At 41.2% G+C, this 18,417-nt stretch overlaps 1 protein-coding gene across 4 annotated transcripts in view; it reads left to right on the forward strand.

Annotated features, from left to right (window-relative positions):
* KCTD15 (potassium channel tetramerization domain containing 15) overlaps nucleotides 1-17,993 on the forward strand; it is a 49,775-nt gene extending 31,782 nt beyond the window's left edge. For all 4 annotated transcript variants that reach the window (XM_073659775.1, XM_073659774.1, XM_073659776.1 and 1 more), the window contains exons 4-5: nucleotides 5,666-5,971; nucleotides 16,182-17,993. In XM_073659775.1, the coding sequence (XP_073515876.1) occupies nucleotides 5,666-5,971; nucleotides 16,182-16,334 (459 nt within the window). In that variant the 3' untranslated portion in view covers nucleotides 16,335-17,993. The remainder of the gene's footprint in view (nucleotides 1-5,665; nucleotides 5,972-16,181) is intronic.
* Nucleotides 17,994-18,417: the final 424 nt, after the last annotated feature.

The raw sequence follows: 18,417 nt of genomic DNA on the forward strand, positions 1-18,417 counted from the left end.
TAGATAGATAGATAGAGGGATAGATAGATAGAGGGATAGATAGATAGACAGATAGATAGATGATAGATAGATAGATAGATAGATAGATGATAGATATTGCATGACTTATAAAAATGAATGATTCTTACTCCATAGATAGTTGCTGTTTAAGCATTTCTTTTAGAAATCTCAAGTTTGGCAGATTTGCCCGTCCTTGTAATACAGAGTGAGAATTGATAATGAACAATGAATTGGTAGACTGTGATGTAATATGTTCTTCTATAGAGGTAGTTTAGGGCCCACACACTTGTCTGTATCCTTATTGTTTCCGATAGACGATTATATTGTAACACACTGAAATCGTTCTCTGTGACATGTTCCTCCGGCTGTCATATTACAGAGGTGAAGCATAGACTTATATGCGTTTTTTCTGCCAGAGAGAAGCGTTTTTTCAGCGTTTTTACATGAGTTTTCACATGCGTTTTTTCAAGCAGTTTTCCAAGCGATTTTGAGCATCACTTGGAAAAGTGCTTGACAAGTTGTTCACACAATATAAATCCATGCAACCGGCAACCGGTTTAAATGCTGCATCTATAGTTAAAAAAAAGAGAATTAAAACGCTAAAAATAAAAAAAAACCTGTATACTCACCTCTCCGGTCTCCTCCCGGCCGCGTCCTCTCTCCTCGGCGGCCCGCGGTGCACGTCATTTAGTCAGCTGATGGTCACGTGACCATCACCTGACCGCCAACGTGAGCGGTCGCGTGACCATCAGGTGACTAAATGACGTCACCGCAGGTCCTGACAGTGCACCGCGGGACGCCAAGGAGAGAGGACGTGGTCGGGAGCAGACCGGGGGCCGCCGGAGAGGTGAATATACCGGTTTTGTTTATTTTTAACTTTTTTATTTCTTTTTTTCACCGCGTGGTAGCCGGGATGAAGAGGAGTTGTAGTCTCCCCTTCATCCCGGGTACCACACGCACCACGATTACGCTGCAAATTCGCGGCCTTTGAATTTAATTGAAACGCAGCAAATCCACATATACCTGCGGGTTTGCTGCGTTTCAATGTTCCCCAATGGCCGCAAATATGCAGCGTAATCGCGGTAGAAATGGTCATGCTGCGTTTTGCAACGCAATGCGAATTCGGCACAATAATTAGCACATCATGTTCACAGCACATCCGAATTCACATTGCTTTGCATGGCAGACTGTTTTACAAGCGTTTTCGCAGCCGTAAAAACGCCGCAAAAACGCTACGTGGGCACTTAACCTAGTAGAAACAAGTCACCAATTCTGCATTTATCACCCACTCCTGGTTTTGGCTCCCACTCCTGAGAAAAAATACTTACCGAGTACTGATAGTGTGGCCGTGGCTTTAGACTGAGTATTTTTGGGAGCTGGGACTTTGGTATCCATAAGAATGAATAACATAGTTTTCATCTTTACACTGGTTGTTGCTAAACACTCGTATGAGAAATCACAATGATACCATTAAGTGCCGTCATTCAGAAGGCGGCCCGGCCTCAGCCATTGCACAACTTTTACATCTGGCTGTGTTACTTGTTAATACCCCTTAATGCCGCAGACAGCTCCGGCTTTCACGCCCAAAAGTCAGCATTACGACAGGGTTTTTACTATGATCTCTGAAAATAACCTAGGGCTTCTCTCAACCTTTGATGTGTTACTTGTAGTGAGGCTGGCAAAAATGCGGCCTGGAATAGGTTGTTTTCAAGATGGCACTTATAGCATCTTAAGGGTTGGTACCTTGCCATACTTAGATCAGGAAAATTTATATATACATATTAAAAAAAAGCATATAGATATGGGTCAGTGTGTAGAACAATAACAATACCAAAGTTTACTTTAGAAAGTGTTTACATAATAATGAAATTGATATTGTTTATGGTGGTAACTATGCCGATCAGTCACAGAATAGATCTGATCAATAGGTTAAAAAATAAAGAGAACCTGTCAGCACAATTTTGTAATGTAAAGACATGACTGTAATGTCACTGTAATACAGATTACATTGATACCTTTGGTGAAGAAATCCTTTTTTTTGTTCTTTTATCAGCATTTGTAGTTTTCCGCTACTAAGATTTAGGAGCACAGGGTCTAGACTAAGCAGGGGGTCTTTTCCTCCTGCCTGGCTCCGCCACCTGCCTCTGTTGTTTCAATGACAAGTTACTGATTTTTCAGTGACCTGCCCTTCTCTGGCACTGGCACCTTCAATGCCGTGGGCAGCGCATGCACAGATTAATTTCCCAGCTGGTCTACAATAAAATGGCGTCATGGGCATGCTCAGTCATCTCTAAAACGAGATCTCAATCTGCTCATGCACCGCCATTATATTGTAGACCAGCCAAGAAATCAATCTGTGCATGCGCTGCCCACAGCATTGACGACGACAGCGCAAGATTTAAATCAGTAACCTGTTGTTCAGACACCGGAGATAGGCGCTGCCCACAGCATTGACGACGACAGCGCAAGATTTAAATCAGTAACCTGTTGTTCAGACACCGGAGATAAGCGGAGCAGGTCGGGGCAGGAGCATAGTCTAGGCCCTGTGCACCTAAACCTCATAAGAAGAAAACTTTATATGCTAATTAAAAATGAACAACAAAGCAGATTTCTTCTTCAAGGTATCAATGTAATCTATATAACAGCGCCATTACAGCCATGTCTTTACATTGCAAAATCGTGCTGACAGTTTCTCTTTAAAGGGGTTGTCCTGATATCACCTGTCCACAGGAGAGATGATAAATGCTTCATCACCGAGGTCCAGCTGCTGAAACAGCCACTAAGGGCTCATGCAGGCAATCATAGTTTCGGTCCGAGTGCGATCCGTCAAAACATCAGACCGCACTCAGAGCAATGTTATTCAAAGAGGCAGTGCACATGCCTGATTTATTTCTTCGGATCAAGTGGTCCGAGTAAAAAAATTGCAGCATGCATGAATTGCCTCCGATAATCAGATAGCACTCGCCCATTCATGTATATGGGTCCATGGAAAACATCAGATCGCACTTGAATGACATCTTAGTGTGGTCTGAATTTCACGGACAGACTGAATGAAGAAGATAAAGAAACTTTTTCTCCACATCCGAGAAAATTGGATCACATTTTCGTCAAGCTCTGGTCAAGCTCTGGTCAAACTCTGGTCAAGCTCTGGTCAAGCTCTGGTCAAACTCTGGTCAAACTCTGGTCAAGCTCTGATCAAGCTCTGGTCAAACTCTGGTCAAGCTCTGGTCAAGCTCTGGTCAAACTCTGGTCAAACTCTGGTCAAGCTCTGGTCAAACTCTGGTCAAACTCTGGTCAAGCTCTGGTCAAGCTCTGGTCAAGCTCTGGTCAAACTCTGGTCAAGCTCTGGTCAAGCTCTGGTCAAGCTCTGGTCAAACTCTGGTCAAACTCTGGTCAAAAGGAGAACATATTTATCATCTATCTTGTGGATAGGTAATATATATTTGTTTGTTTGGGACAACACTTTTATTTAAAGAGCTTTTTGAAATTGGAAAAAAGTTCTCTTTATTCAAGTACCACTGTTGTCCTTGGGCAATCTCTAGTATTGTTGGTTAGTCCCATTAATGGTTACGGCCATAATACAGCGAGTTGTTTTACTGTAATTATATACGGTATAACAGTTTTTGTAAAAGTTGCAAAAGTGGGTATGGTTCTAGAATAGTGACATGATGCATAATATTATGTAATACAAGACATAATGTTTCCGATCACCAGTAATTCACATTTATTTGGGGTATGGGAAAAAGAATTATCACATTCCATTGGTTGGGGGAATGTACGGTAGTTAATGCTCTGTTCACGTAAGGGTCATAGCCTCCAAATCCACTATAGTTGTGATAAATTGGCCATGTAAAAAAACCTGATGCATCCCATTATCTTACAATGGATTCAACAAGCTAATTTTTTTTCTAACGATAAGGATAGTGCAGTTGAATACTCCATTCTGTCATAAAAAGCAATGGAAACCTAAAGGAAAATATCCTAAGGGTTGTGTGGACAGAGCCTTTGAGTAAGCGGTAATGCACGTTACCCCGTCTGCCATTGTTTCCCTTGTGACTACTAACTACTATGGCCGAGGTCTAATTTCTTATTATGTCAGCAAAGACGGAGTAGCCAACAGGAGACGTACGTTAATAAAAGTCTTATATTTGCAATCTCTGATGCCAATCCCAGCAAAGCAAGAATAAGTTTAACGTTGCAGTTTGTTTACGAGGGTTAAAGAGGTTGTCAACTACTTAGACATTAATGGCGTATCATCGGGAGTGGTCATCAATATCGAATCGGTGGGTACCCGACATCAGAAATCTCCATTGATCAGCAGTTTGCAGCATCAGATGGATGTAAACGTAGTACGGTATACACTGTGTACTAACCGTAGTACAGTGTCAGGTGCTGGTTCCCCAACGATCTGATCAATCATTAATGTTTCAGCTTAGGACCCATCACGACTAAACCTCAACTTTCAACATTTTGGGTAAAAATGTAAAAAAAAAAAGAAATCCCAAGATATGATGTGAATTATACTTGTTCTTGGACTATATGTATTGATACGGAAGTTATAAAGTATGCAGAGATGACTAATGTGAAATGAGTGTTAACAGCTTGTCTCCAGCATGAGAGCCTATTGATCCGGGTGCTGGTTAATATCCAACCTGTGTTTCGGCAATTTGTATAAGAGGAGCGAGAAGTTATAAGGGCTCTCGGCCATCTGTAATTACGTTTGCTAGGGGCTGCGATGTGTAGGTAGTTAATTAGCTCGCGGTAACTTTGTAAATGGAAATTCACTATTAAAAGTTCAATCCCGTCTTCTACCATGACTAATTTTCAAAATTATATTTTTTTGTATAAGTTCATTTAGTTTCCAGGTGCGGAGGACTTTAATGTATGTTGAATTCAGAGACTTTTTTTCTTTAAGAGGGAGAATAGGACTAGAGATATCAGCCGCTAGTAGCTAATCCCATGTGCTTTCATAGAGGGAAATATTCCTTCTTTGTTTTAGGAAACTGGTTGTAGGATACAAGAAAAGTCCATGAAAAATGCTCTTATAATCTCAGTAAGAATTTAGTGATATTTTTCACATAGAAATACTTCCTGAGATGGACGGCAGTCCGCTTTAGTTTCTTTATTTGCAGGATTTGGATGCTACAAGCTCAATGTCAGGTATAGATCTGACTCCTTGCTTCCTCTCACAAATCCATAACTGTATGGGGTATCATTGCAATGTGTTGACATGTCAGGCCAGTAGGAAGATGTAAAAACACATTCAGTGAGTTTAGAATAAGAACGTACAAAATATCTACACCTAGTAAGATTGGAAAATTCATGCTTGACTCAGAAAAAAAATAAAAATGGAGTGAAGGACAGTGCCCCTCTGGAGTATTCGGGGCAATATTTTTTTAGCTCAGTCTAGCCTCAGTTCCCTGATGAAGCCAGTTAAGGTGAAACATGTCAGGGAGGCTATGAGCACTTCTTAATTAGCTTCAGTGTTCTTACAATTGATATATATGAATAACCTTTAGAAAATATATGGATGGGGGTCTGAAGAAATAAGGTTTTAATGGTTGAACAATTGCGGCCGAGTAATGGCAATATAGGCAAGATAGTTGGAAAATAGCACCAAAGCTCTGATAGACATAGACTTACTTTTCCTTTTATTCTGTCCTAGGAATTTAATCTATTATATGAAGAAGCAAAATACTATCAGCTCCATCCTATGGTGAAGGAACTGGAGAGGTGGAAACAGGATAAGGAGCATCGGAAGCATTTCCAGCCGTGTGACTGTCTAGTGGTGCGGGTGACTCCCGATCTTGGAGAGAGGATTGCACTGAGTGGGGAAAAAGCATTAATAGAGGAGATCTTTCCCGAGACTGGAGATGTCATGTGCAACTCTGTAAATGCCGGATGGAACCAAGACCCAACTCACGTCATCAGGTTTCCACTCAATGGCTACTGCAGATTGAACTCTGTGCAGGTAAGTTAGAGCTTTGGAAACCATTAAAAATCATCACGTTTTGGAACCCTACTAAATTATTTGTGTACCCCTCAGAAAATGGGAAGCTTATTGACCCAATGCGTATTCCAGAAACCTTCTTAAAGGGACTTGCCACTGAAGCAAATTGATTGCATAATGCCCAGTGCCCAAAACTAGACGGCCCCTCTCCTAATTGCTGTGGGACCAGGGTGATCAGCTGAGCATGCAGTTACTTTATCAGGAGGGTATTTCGCACAGGCAATCCTTGAAGGGTTATTCACAAAATAAAAAGGTATACCCTATTCATGGGATAAAGGATAACTTGCTGATTGCTGGGGCCATCAGTGATCCTATGAACAGGCCATCTTGAATGGAGTGGAGGGCACATGCTCAACCAGTAATCCGTTTATTATCTATGGGAATGGAGGAGAAAGAGGAGTACCACCCTTAACTATTTCCAGCAGTCCTATAAACAATAAATGGACCGGAGGCCGAGTATCATTAAAATCGGGGCTGCGGAGCGCCCGGTTCTCTGGGTTCCATAACACACATAGCTCAGCCAAGCATACAGTTGTGCTCAAAAGTTTACATACCCCAGCAGAATTTTTCCTTTCTTGGCCTTGTTTCAGAGAATATGAATGACAACAAAAAACTTTTTCTCCACTCTTGGTTATTGGTTGGGTGAAGCCATTTATTGTCAAACTACTTTATTTTCTCCTTTTAAATCTAAATCACAACCAAAAACATCCAAATGACCCTGATCAAAAGTTCACATACCCCAGTTCTTAATACCGTGTATTGCCCCCTCTAACATCAATGACAGCTTGAAGTCTGTTGTCGTAGTTGTGGATGAGGATCTTTATTTTCTCAGATGGTAAAGCTGCCCATTCTTCTCGGCAAAAAGCCTCCAGTTCCTGTAAATTCCTGGGCTGTCAACTGCCTTTTCCTGTAGATCTGTTGACAATTCTTTTGCTTTCCCCATGACTCACAATCCAGAAACGTCAGTGGATGGATGAAAGATGCAAGAGTCTGTCTGGATCCCAGAAACTCACTCAGTTTTTATGCACACACACTGATTACAAGCAAACAGGTCACAGGTGAGGATGTGACCTTTAGTAGCCATTCAAACCCATTTGTGTCAAATTCTGTGCATGTTATCAGGCCAAAATCACCAGGGTATGTGAACTTTTGATCAGGGTCATTTGGATGTTTTTGGTTGTCATTATTTTTTAAAAAAGAGAAAACATAGTACTTTGCCAATAAATGGCTTCACCCAACCAATAACCATGAGTGGAGAAAAAGGTTTTTTGTTATCATTCATATTCCCTGAAACAAGGCCAAGAAAGGAAAAATTCTGCCGGGGTATGTAAACTTTTGAGCACAACTTTATATGTATTATCAATAGGTGGTACTGGCAAGAGGATCGAGCATGTTGAAATCAAACATGCCCAAGCCTTCTTTCTTCCATCATCTCTCAATAAGTAAAAACTAAAAGGGTTAATTCTGTGCTGCTGGTATAAAAGGATAAGGAAGAGAAAAATGTCCAGGAATGCTGTTTTAAAAGTCAATGTGTGTGCACACGTTCAGTATTTGCAACAAATATTTCTACAACCAAAAACCAGAGCGTTGGCAGCAAAAACGCTTTATAAAATAAGCGTTTGTTTGACGCGTCTTATTTGCATTTTTTTCCCCATTCATTTGAATGTATAAAAAATGCTGCAAAAAACCCTGAACTAATAATTGACATTCTGAAGATTTGAAAAAACACTTTGAAGAAGAAATAAGTTGCATGTGCACGAGAGTCAAGAAATCTCATTCCCTTTGCTGGTACCTTAAAATTCAAAAATGCACAAAAGAAAAAGTGTCAAAAACACAACATGTAAACAAGCCCTTATATCTCCCATTCCCTCTGAATTTGCTACTGGCTTTAGCTCATGCCTACACAATCAGCATGTGTGATTCCAGACTATTGAATATGCAGAACTGCACAAACGTTTTCAGCAGATGAGGAAAAAAATGCTGCAAAGTAAAAAGCTTTCAACAACAGAAGTTATTATTCTTATAATTAACAAAATGTAAAGTGTATGAACAAAAGAGGAATTGAAATCTCATCGATATTTGGTGATCGCCCATTGCCTTCATCACTTCTTCTGGGTTCTTGTCACTTGTACACAGTTTTGAAAGAAATTGGCAGGAGGTTGCTCTAAACATCTTGGAGAACTGACCCCAGATCTTCTGTGTATGAGGCTTGTGCAGATCCTTCATGTGATCCCAGACAGACTGGATGATGTGAGATCTGTGGGGGCCAGATCACGACCCCCAGGACTCCTCAATCTTAATGACATTAGCTGTATGTTTGATGTTTGGGGTCGTTCTTTTCTGCAGAATAAATTTGGAGCCAATTAGACTCCTCCCTGATGGTATTACATGGTGGATAAGTATCTGCCTGTATTTCTCAGCATTGAGGGCACCATTAATCCTGAGCAAAATCCCAATTCAATTTGCTGAATTGTAGCCACAAACTTGCAGGACCCTCCGCTGTGCTCTACTTTCAGACCCTCATTATTGTGCCACTCACCAGCCATTCAGAGGACAAATTGCCAAATATTTCACATTGTGACTCCTCAGTACTGATCACCTGCTGCCATTCTTTTGCATCCTAGTTCCTAAGTTTTTTTGCCTAGTTGAGTTCCTTGGCCTTTTTTCAAAGATAGGTTTTTTTGCCTCAATTCCTGTCACGGGTGTGTCAGATGTGACAGACAGTCGCCCTGTAGTTGGTTGCAGGAGATCACTTCGTTTGGCATTGCAGACATCTTCCTAGATCTGTCTCTTGCTAGGACCCAGTGGCTACCTGTCTCCTGCTAATTGACTACCTGGCCGGGGTGTTCAAATACCTGCTGTTTGCTAGAGGGAGGTGCTGGCGATATTCACATGACCCCTTGTGAAGGCTTGAGCCAGAGCAGTACTTCTTCCACTGTGGTGTTAAGAGGACGTGTGTGGATCTCTCTGAAGTCAACTAAAGCTAAGCTATCTTCCCTTGTTTGTTCCTCCTTGTTGTCTTTAGTTGCTAGCGGGGATCGCCTAGCGCTCACCCCCCCCCCTTCCCTAGCCAGATCCAAATGCCAGGGAAAAACAGGGCAAGGTTCCTGTGCGGCGATTGGTGCGGAATCAATATAGGGACGTTTAGGGGAGTCAGGGAGATATCAGGTCAGCCTAGGAGGTCTCCACTTCCCCTTTACCTTAGAGTCTGAGCCCCCATACATCTGTTGCACTTTGTTTCCTTGGTCGAACACTGCATCTCGGGTCCTCAATGTTGCCCATGTCTTGGTGTCCTTAATGCTAAGAAATACAGGAAGATACTTATCCATCACGTAAGACCATCAGGGAGGCTTCTGATTCGCTCCAAATTTATTCTGCAACCAGACAACGACCCCCAACCTCATCTCATTAAGAACGAGAGGTCCTGAAAGTGATGATCCATCCCAACAGATCCCTGATCTCACATCATCCAGTTCATCTAGGATCACATGAAGGATCTGCACAAGCCTCATGCACAAAAGATCTGGGGTCCGTTCTCCAATATGTTTGGAACAGTCTTCCTGCCAAGTTCCTTCAAGAACTGTGCAAGTGACAAGTACTAAGAAGAACTAATGAAGCCAAAAGGGCAAAGGGCGGTCAGCAAATATTGATTTGATTTAGATTTTTCCTTTGTTCATTCACTTTCCATTTTGTTAATTGATAAAAATAAACTATTAACCCTTCTACTTTTGAAACCTTCTTACTTTGCAGCCTTTTTTTCACACCTGCCTTAAACTTTTGCTTACTAATGGATGTATATACGCAGAAAACGTGTGCGAGTAAATGCATAGCCTGTGCCTCCTTACCTTGTGACCACCCTCCCATATGTTCAATTACTCCCCCCCCCAACAAAGAAAAAAAAGATATTAAAAAAAAATGTTCTGCCATTTCAGATAATGCAACAATGTATTAATGCATAATTTATGTCTTACTCATAATTAAATGATGGTGCCTGCGGTATGGACTGAAAAATAAAGTGATACTTTTTTTTTTATTTTCCAAAAGGAAAGTTCCTCTAAAAATTGCCCGTGGACTGATAACAAGTGTATGTTCCTTATATAACTACTAACTAGGATTCAGGCTTCAATAGGAATTCACTTGAAAAATAGGTATCACATTTTGAAGCTGCCAGTCAGGAATATGTATCATAGGAATGTATTAAGATGTTGCTCTGAGATCAGACGTCTCAGCCGATACTGTATGCACTGGAAGTAGTAGCATTCAGTAATATATTTTTTGGTTATATCTTAGGGCAACCAAAATACAGACAATCAAAGGTTTCATCCATTGCAAGCAAAAACTACATGTACAGTACAGACCAAAAGTTTGGACACACCTTCTCATTTAAAGATTTTTCTGTATTTTCATGACTATGAAAATTGTACATTCACGCTGAAGGCATCAAAACTATGAATTAACACATGTGGAATTATATACTTAACAAAAAAGTGTGAAACAACAGAAAATATGTCTTATATTCTAGGTTCTTCAAAGTAGCCACCTTTTGCTTTGATGACTGCTTTGCACACTCTTGGCATTCTCTTGATGAGCTTCAAGAGGTAGTCACCGGAAATGGTCTTCACTTCACAGGTGTGCCCTGTCAGGTTTAATAAGTGGGATTTCTTGCCTTATAAATGTGGTTGGGACCATCAGTTGTGTTGTGCAGAAGTCAGGTGGATACACAGCTGATAGTCCTACTGAATAGACTGTTAGAATTTGTATTATGGCAAGAATAAAGCAGCTAAGTAAAGAAAAACGAGTGGCCATCATTGCTTTAAGAAATGAAGGTCAGTCAGTCCGAAAACTTTGAAATTGTCCCCAAGTGCAGTTGCAAAAACCATCAAGTGCTACAAAGAAACTGGCTCACATGAGGACCGCCCCGGGAAAGGAAGACCAAGAGTCACCTCTGCTTCTGAGGATAAGTTTATCTGAGTCACCAGCCTCAGAAATCACAGGTTAACAGCAGCTCAGTTTAGAGACCAGGTCAATGCACACAGAGTTCTAGCAGCAGACACATCTCTTCAACAACTGTTAAGAGGAGACTTTGTGCAGCAGGCCTTCATGGTAAAATAGCTGCTAGGAAACCACTGCTAAGGACAGGCGACAAGCAGAAGAGACTTGTTTGGGCTAAAGAACACAAGGAATGGACATTAGACCAGTGGAAATCTGTGCTTTGGTCTGATGAGTCCAAATTTGAGATCTTTGGTTCCAACCACCGTATCTTTGTGCGACGCAGAAAAGGTGAACGGATGGACTCTACATGCCTGGTTCCCACCGTGAAGCATGGAGGAGGAGGTGTGATGGTGTGGGGGGGCTTTGCTGGCAACACTGTTGGGGATTTATTCAAAATTGAAGGCATACTGAACCAGCATGGCTACCACAGCATCTTGCAGTGGCATGCTATTCCATCCGGTTTGCGTTTCGTTGGACCATCATTTATTTTTCAACAAGACAATAACCCCAAACACTCCTCCAGGCTGTGTAAGGGCTATTTGACCAAGAGGGAGAGCGATGGGGTGCTACGCCAGATGACCTGACCTCCACAGTCACCAGACGTGAACCCAATCGAGATGGTTTGGGGTGAGCTGGACCGCAGCTTGAAGGCAAAAGGGCCAACAAATGCTAAGCATCTCTGGGAACTCCTTCAAGATGGTTGGAAGACCATTTCCGGTGACTACCTCTTGAAGCTCATCAAGAGAATGCCAAGAATGTACAAAGCAGTCATCAAAGCAAAAGGTGGCTACTTTGAAGAACCTAGAATATAAGACATATTTTCAGTTGTTTCACACTTTTTTGTTAAGTATATAATTCCACATGTGGTAATTCATAGTTTTGATGCCTTTAGTGTGAATGTACAATTTTCAAAGTCATGAAAATACAGAAAAATCTTTAAATGAGAAGGTGTGTCCAAACTTTTGGTCTGTACTGTATATGCATTTTTTTGCATTGGTTTTGTGCTGCACTATTACTATCAAGTGTGAATAAGGTCTTATGGTTCAGACTGTGGTTGTCATGTTCAAGCTCACAAGTTCAGTTAATCGCCACAGGTCCAAGCACTGTGCAGATACTCACACATTACATATGGCCAATCCATATCCGGAGGCGTAATGAGGTTATCTGGGCTTACTTTCTGCATTACCTTTATGTCCCTGCTGAATCCATGCAGCGTGCAATGTACACACTCTCTGGATTCTGCTGTGCGGTCTGCCTGCTCGAGTATGCGATTCGCATGGTTGTGGTCACGTGTTGACTAGCTTCTCTCAATAGAATGAAGCTGGAAAACTTACTGCAACAATGCAAATCACGTACTTGCGGTCACATGAACGTGACCATTCGCTCTACCAGGCGGGTACCAGAGCGATATCCTTATAGTGTGCACATTGCAAACTGTCAGAATTCAGTAATCGCATGTGCTTGGAGGATAGGAGTGGTGATCTGCGCTGCCGATGAGGTATTCCCAATAACCATCTAACTTCAAAATAATTTATTCTCAACGCGTTTCGAAGTTGGACTAACTTCTTCAGCAGGAGAACCCCAATAAATGGTGGAGATGAAGAAGTTTGTCCAACTTCGAAGCGCGTTGAGAATAAACCGCATTGTACTTCTTATACCACGTCCTTTGGATTTATATTGGGAATAACTCGTCATCAGCGCAGATCACCACTCCTATTCTCCAAGCACAACTGATTTTGTCTTGATTCCTCTGTTGTGGGTGAGCAGTTACTTGTTCCTTCACCTAAGACCCTATTGCGCTGCTGTCCCACCTGCTTATCTAGAATGCAGTAATTTGCAGTAATGTAAAGTGACTGCTGAAATTTAGCGGACATTCTGAAAACGCCTTTGAAGGGGTTGTCCAGGACTCCGATATTGACGATTTATCTTGGGAGCCAGAACAGCGTAGCTCCATATATTGCATTGCATCCAATAGGGTAGTGCAGCACAACTCCCATTGAAGTGTACGGAGCTGTGCTCTAGCTTCGTGCACATCTGTACTGTCCGTGTCAATAATATTGCAGTCCTGTACAATCTCACTATCTTGAAGCTCTTGGACCCCACTGCAAAATCTGTAACAGGCCCCTGAATTAGAACATCCTATATAGCAGTGGTTTCCTCCTTTGAGGCAGAGGTACCTTTGGGGTCCTTCAACCATGCATTAGCTACAGTTGCAAAATGTAATGCATGGTAGCACTAAGTCGGTCTTTTCAGCACTTTTAGAGATCAGTCCCAAATGGAGATTTCACCTGTTTCTAAATCCCAATAGGAAAGGGGTGGGCAATTCATTTTCCAAAGGGGGCCACATGAGAGACCGTGATTGTTGTGGAGGTCCGAACCAATAAGCTAAAATGAATACTGCTCAATATTAATATTAACATATTAATTATAATTATTTTATATTAATATTAATGGTATGACTTAATATTGAGCAGAATTAAGTATGTTGACATCCCACTATATACTGTATGAGCCTGCACACAGACCCCTATAGACAGTATGAGCCCCCACATAGCCTCCTATATACAGTATGAGTCCCCACATAGCCTCCCATATAAGTATGAGCCCCCACATAGCCTCCCATATACAGTATGAGCCCCTACATAGCTTCTTATATACTGTATGAGCCTCCACATAGCCTCCTATATACAGTATGAGCCCCCACATAGCCTCCCATATACAGTATGAGCCCCTACATAGCCTCCTATATACAGTATGAGCACCCACATAGCCTCCCATATACAGTATGAGCCCCCACATCGCCTTCTATATACAGTATTAGCCCCCACAGCCTCCCATATACAGTATGAGCCCTCACATAGCCTCATATATATATATATATATATATATATATAGTATGAGCCCCCACATAGCCTCCTATGTACAGTATGTGCCCCACATAGCCTCTGATATACGGTAGCTCATGTGCCACATTTAGCCTCTGATATACAGCATATGCCCCCCTATATACAGTATGAGCCCCATACAGCCCCTATATACATACAAATATCCCATGCACATAAAAAAAACAAAAAAAACACCACATACTCATCTCACTCCCGCGGCGCTCTGCCTCTGCATGAATGCGGAGAGTGGTGATAACGGGTGGTGGATGGATGTTGGGGGATGGCAGGTTGCAGCCCGTGTGCCAATGTTTCAACCTTTCGGCTGTCTTGGTCCGCGGGCTGGACTGGAACAGCCAGGGGGCCACACTTTGCCCAGGTCTGCAATGAGCCATATGCACTCTGATAAGACAACTGCTTAATTAAGACTTGTGCTTCTTTTATGCTATGCGATATTAACCATCTTATGCGGCATTTTGTTCCCAGGTGATTTTGTAGGCATGAGTCATATGCTCCAAAATAACCTCATTCCCAAGTAACGTTCTTTCACACCTCCTGGCCATAGGGACTTCCTGCCGTGATGCCTCCAGCACATAAACTGTTAACAAGTGCCATTACCACATAGATTTCTAGCTGATAACATCTCTTTTTGTTCCAGATTGACAACTTTCTTGCAAAAAAAAAAAAGATAAAATTAGCAATATCATCTTTAAGAAGAGAAATCTTCCGCCAGATGCAGTTGCAGGGTTTTCCACCCTTTGGATTACTAGAGCTCAGAGGGTTTGCATTATGGTGAAGTTTTGCAATAGTCATTTATCAGAACCTTAAAGAAAGAAATCAAACATTTTTGACAGATGTAGAAATGGCCCTGGGGGGGATGAATCTGTAAAAATAATAGAATTTAGAATAGAAGGGCCGGGCCTTGTCTACTGATTGCACTTATGGCGTTTTCACGTGTGACACTGTGCTAATGAGACCTCTAGGATTTTCTCCAGAATCTTGGTTTTGGGGTTTCAGTTTGAGGCCATTGTTTAGCCTATATTAGAGACACTGTGCATGTAACATGGTCATGATAGATATCTGGAGGCCGTGGATACTCATGCAGGACCGGCTACATCTGTATCGTGTTAGTTTTCTTCTATCGACAGTCTCAACTCCTAGGGAAACAATTAACAGGAATTTTTTTTTGTTGGGGGGGGTGGAAAAATGTAACTTTTCCTTGAGAAATAGGATACTTGAGATTCCTAAACTTCCATCGTACATTTCAATCGCTGACTTTTCTCCAGTCCTGCTTCCATTATGGAATATTTGCTTAAAGCGTTACTAAAGTTTAAAATTTTATAGTATGGTCCCTTAAAAGGAATCGGTCAGAAGGATCCAACCTCCTAAGCCGTCTATATGGGCACGCAGGTCAGAGAAAGCTGAATAAAATGATACCTTGATATCTGCGATCTGATAATTTATTCCAGAGAAATACACATTAAGATCTATGGGTGGGACATAGATCTCACTGAGAATCTGCCTCCAGAGCTTATTACCAGTGTGAGACATGTAATGACCAGCAGTCTGCTCTCCTGATCTACATGTCTCACGTTGGTAATGTCCCTTTTCATTTACAATAAACTCTGGAGGCAGATTCTCAGGGAGATCTACGTCTGGCCCATAGATCTTAACAGCTCATTTACATATTAAGAAAGACATGGATTTCTCCGGAATAAGACATCAGATCGCAGATATCAAGGTATCATATTGTTCAAGATTCTATGACCTGCACGTTCAAATAGACAGCTTAGAAGGGTTGACCTTACCTTTTAACATCCTGAAGATTGGTAGTGTCCAGATCGTGGCACCCGGACATATTGCTCAAAATATTTTGTAAAAATGCTCAGCAGGTGGAGCAATCTGGCCAGCTTTATAGCAGAGCTTGCCCAAGCTCTATAGCTAAGAGTTTTCAAGCGGGTGCTCCTTACCTAGGAAACTGGTCACCCCTAAAGGAGAAGTGGTCTGTAACCAAAGATTATTATAAATGAAAGGGGGCATTACCAGTGTGAGACATATAGATCAGGAGAGCAGACTGTCAGTCATTACATGTCTCACACTGGTAATAAGCTCTGGTCATCCCTAATAAGTAGTAAACTACAGAGGTAAAATAATTCCTCCATTCTTGTGACCGGATTTTAAACAATTTTTGCAATTTTACCCATTCCAAAAAACGAGGCAATCCATTTAAATTTCAACTATGTGAATTCTAGAGTGAAAAACTTTTTCTGTAAACTATTTTCCTCCTCTTCTTTCAGGTTCTTGAAAGACTTTTTCAAAAAGGATTTCACGTTGCAGCCTCCTGTGGGGGTGGCGTTGACTCCTCGCAGTTTAGTGAATATGTACTGTGCCGAGAGGATAGAAGGGCGCAGCCGAACACAATGAGGATAAAACAGGAGCCTCTGGACTGATGCTTGCTGAAATGTCCTTGCCACCATTGAAGTGTTCACTAGTCCTTGACGTCAAGAACCTCAGGACCTGCAAACCAGTATTATTAGACTTCATATAACTTTTTGTTGCCAGTTTGTGATATTTTTGAAAGGTAACTTTTTGACCTAGCCAAGAGAGCAGCCCGGTTCTCTCCGTGGATGAGGATCTCGTCAACGCAAGTTCATCTCAACAGCTGTGCTGTAACAACCTCGGTAACGTGGATCCGTTTCGGATTGCTGCAATACGACTAAGGGACCAATCAAAAAAAAATACAAAAAAACATTCGTCTGGTAGAGTCCAATGAACACGTTCTTCCCCGATAATGAAGATATTACAGGCACTTGGAGTAAGCTGCATTGTCTTTTCTTTCTAGATTTTATGTGTCGTGCAGATTGTGCGTCGCAATCATCTGATTATTCGAACGTCTGTTCCCTTGAAATGAGAAAAGGGATTACTTTTATAGCCTCTCAGATGGATAATGTGGATGTATAGGACTAAGCAACGATAAAACTTTGATAAATGCAAAACTGAAGACCAGCCGGAAGACGGCACAGAATTTTGGGTTGTCCTTAAAAAAAACACAAAAAAACCGGAATATTGGATTTTATGTAGGGATTTCGCTAGAAGATATATTTGCCATTTTGGGCATTTTTGTCCTTTTATGAACATGTGAAAGTTAAAATAGATGAGTGTTGATTTGCTATTCACTAAAAAGATGACGTTTCACAATATGGGGTGGATTCGTCGGAATCCGATGGCCCTGGTTCAGTGGAAGGAAATAAAGTGGAATTGATGGGGGGTGTGAATTTATTAATCTATGACTTTATTTCTTATCCAATTTAGTGACTGTGGATGAAATTCTAGGGGGGCTATAAACCACATATGCACATAATAAACCCTAAAATAGCACTTTTTGGATACTGTTGGTGTAATGACACCACTAGACTAGTATAATACAGATTTTTTGTGGGTTCTGATTTGGTGACAAGTAACAAAATACATATTTTATATGTAACCTTTTATATTTCCGGTTGCATTGATTTTGCCACGGTTTTTGTGATATTTATACCTGGCATTGCTTTCAGCCTGGCATATGGCTGTGGATGTCATTTACCAGCAGATATAAATACTGTAGCTTTTTGTTATATCAGGTTATTTGGTCCCAATGAATGATCATAGTGATAAATATTTTTTTTCTCTTATCAACCACCTCTCCTTTCCTTCAATTTGACGATCTATGATGAATATGGACATCTGGCAGCCTCGCTAATAACACACCTAGCCACTTACTATGTACAAAGCTTGAATAGGGATTGTCCAGAGGATTAAGAAGGGTTACGATGTATCAGTGTTTTTTAGTGAAGGATTTTGGGAGTTATAACTTCCATCCACGTAAGGGTTAAAGACACTAATAACACTATATTAGCTATATGAAACGCCCCGGTAAACGATTATAAAAAATATTCAGCGTTTTTATATCTGTATGAGTCCGGTGCTGCATTCAGATCTGTATATAAATTATATGTAGAATTGTATAATATACATTACTGTAAAAAAACAAAACAAAAAAAAACTATTGTCATGTACTTGTGTATACATATTTCTAATATAGTAATTCATGCCATAAACATTTCTGTATAGTAAATGATAAAAAAAAAAAAGACTTAATCTCGATGCTTTCATTTCTTTAGTTTACTTTTGGTCTTCTTATTTTTTATTTTCTATGTATCAGGAGACGGTTTCTTTATATTGATGTTTGTATTGCTTGATTCTGTATTTGCTTTTTTTATTATTAACCTTTACATAAATACAACTACAGAATCAAAGGCAATGGACTATAAATAGAGATGAGCGAACCTGAACTTCGGGGTTCGTACCGAACAGTTAGTGTCCGGTGGTAAACTCCGAACATGGACTTCTCCGGAAGTCCGTTGGAATGTTTGGAGTTCTGGGGGAAGTCCGTTGGAATGTTCGGAGTTCTGGGGGAAGTCCGTTGGAATGTTCGGAGTTCTGGGGGAAGTCCGTTGGAATGTTCGGAGTTCCGGATGAAGTCCGTTGGAATGT

Source organism: Phyllobates terribilis, unplaced genomic scaffold, assembly GCF_046119375.1.
Source record: "Phyllobates terribilis strain yellow unplaced genomic scaffold, ASM4611937v1 Scaffold_14__1_contigs__length_39327217, whole genome shotgun sequence".
Taxonomy (NCBI): Eukaryota; Metazoa; Chordata; class Amphibia; order Anura; family Dendrobatidae; genus Phyllobates; species Phyllobates terribilis.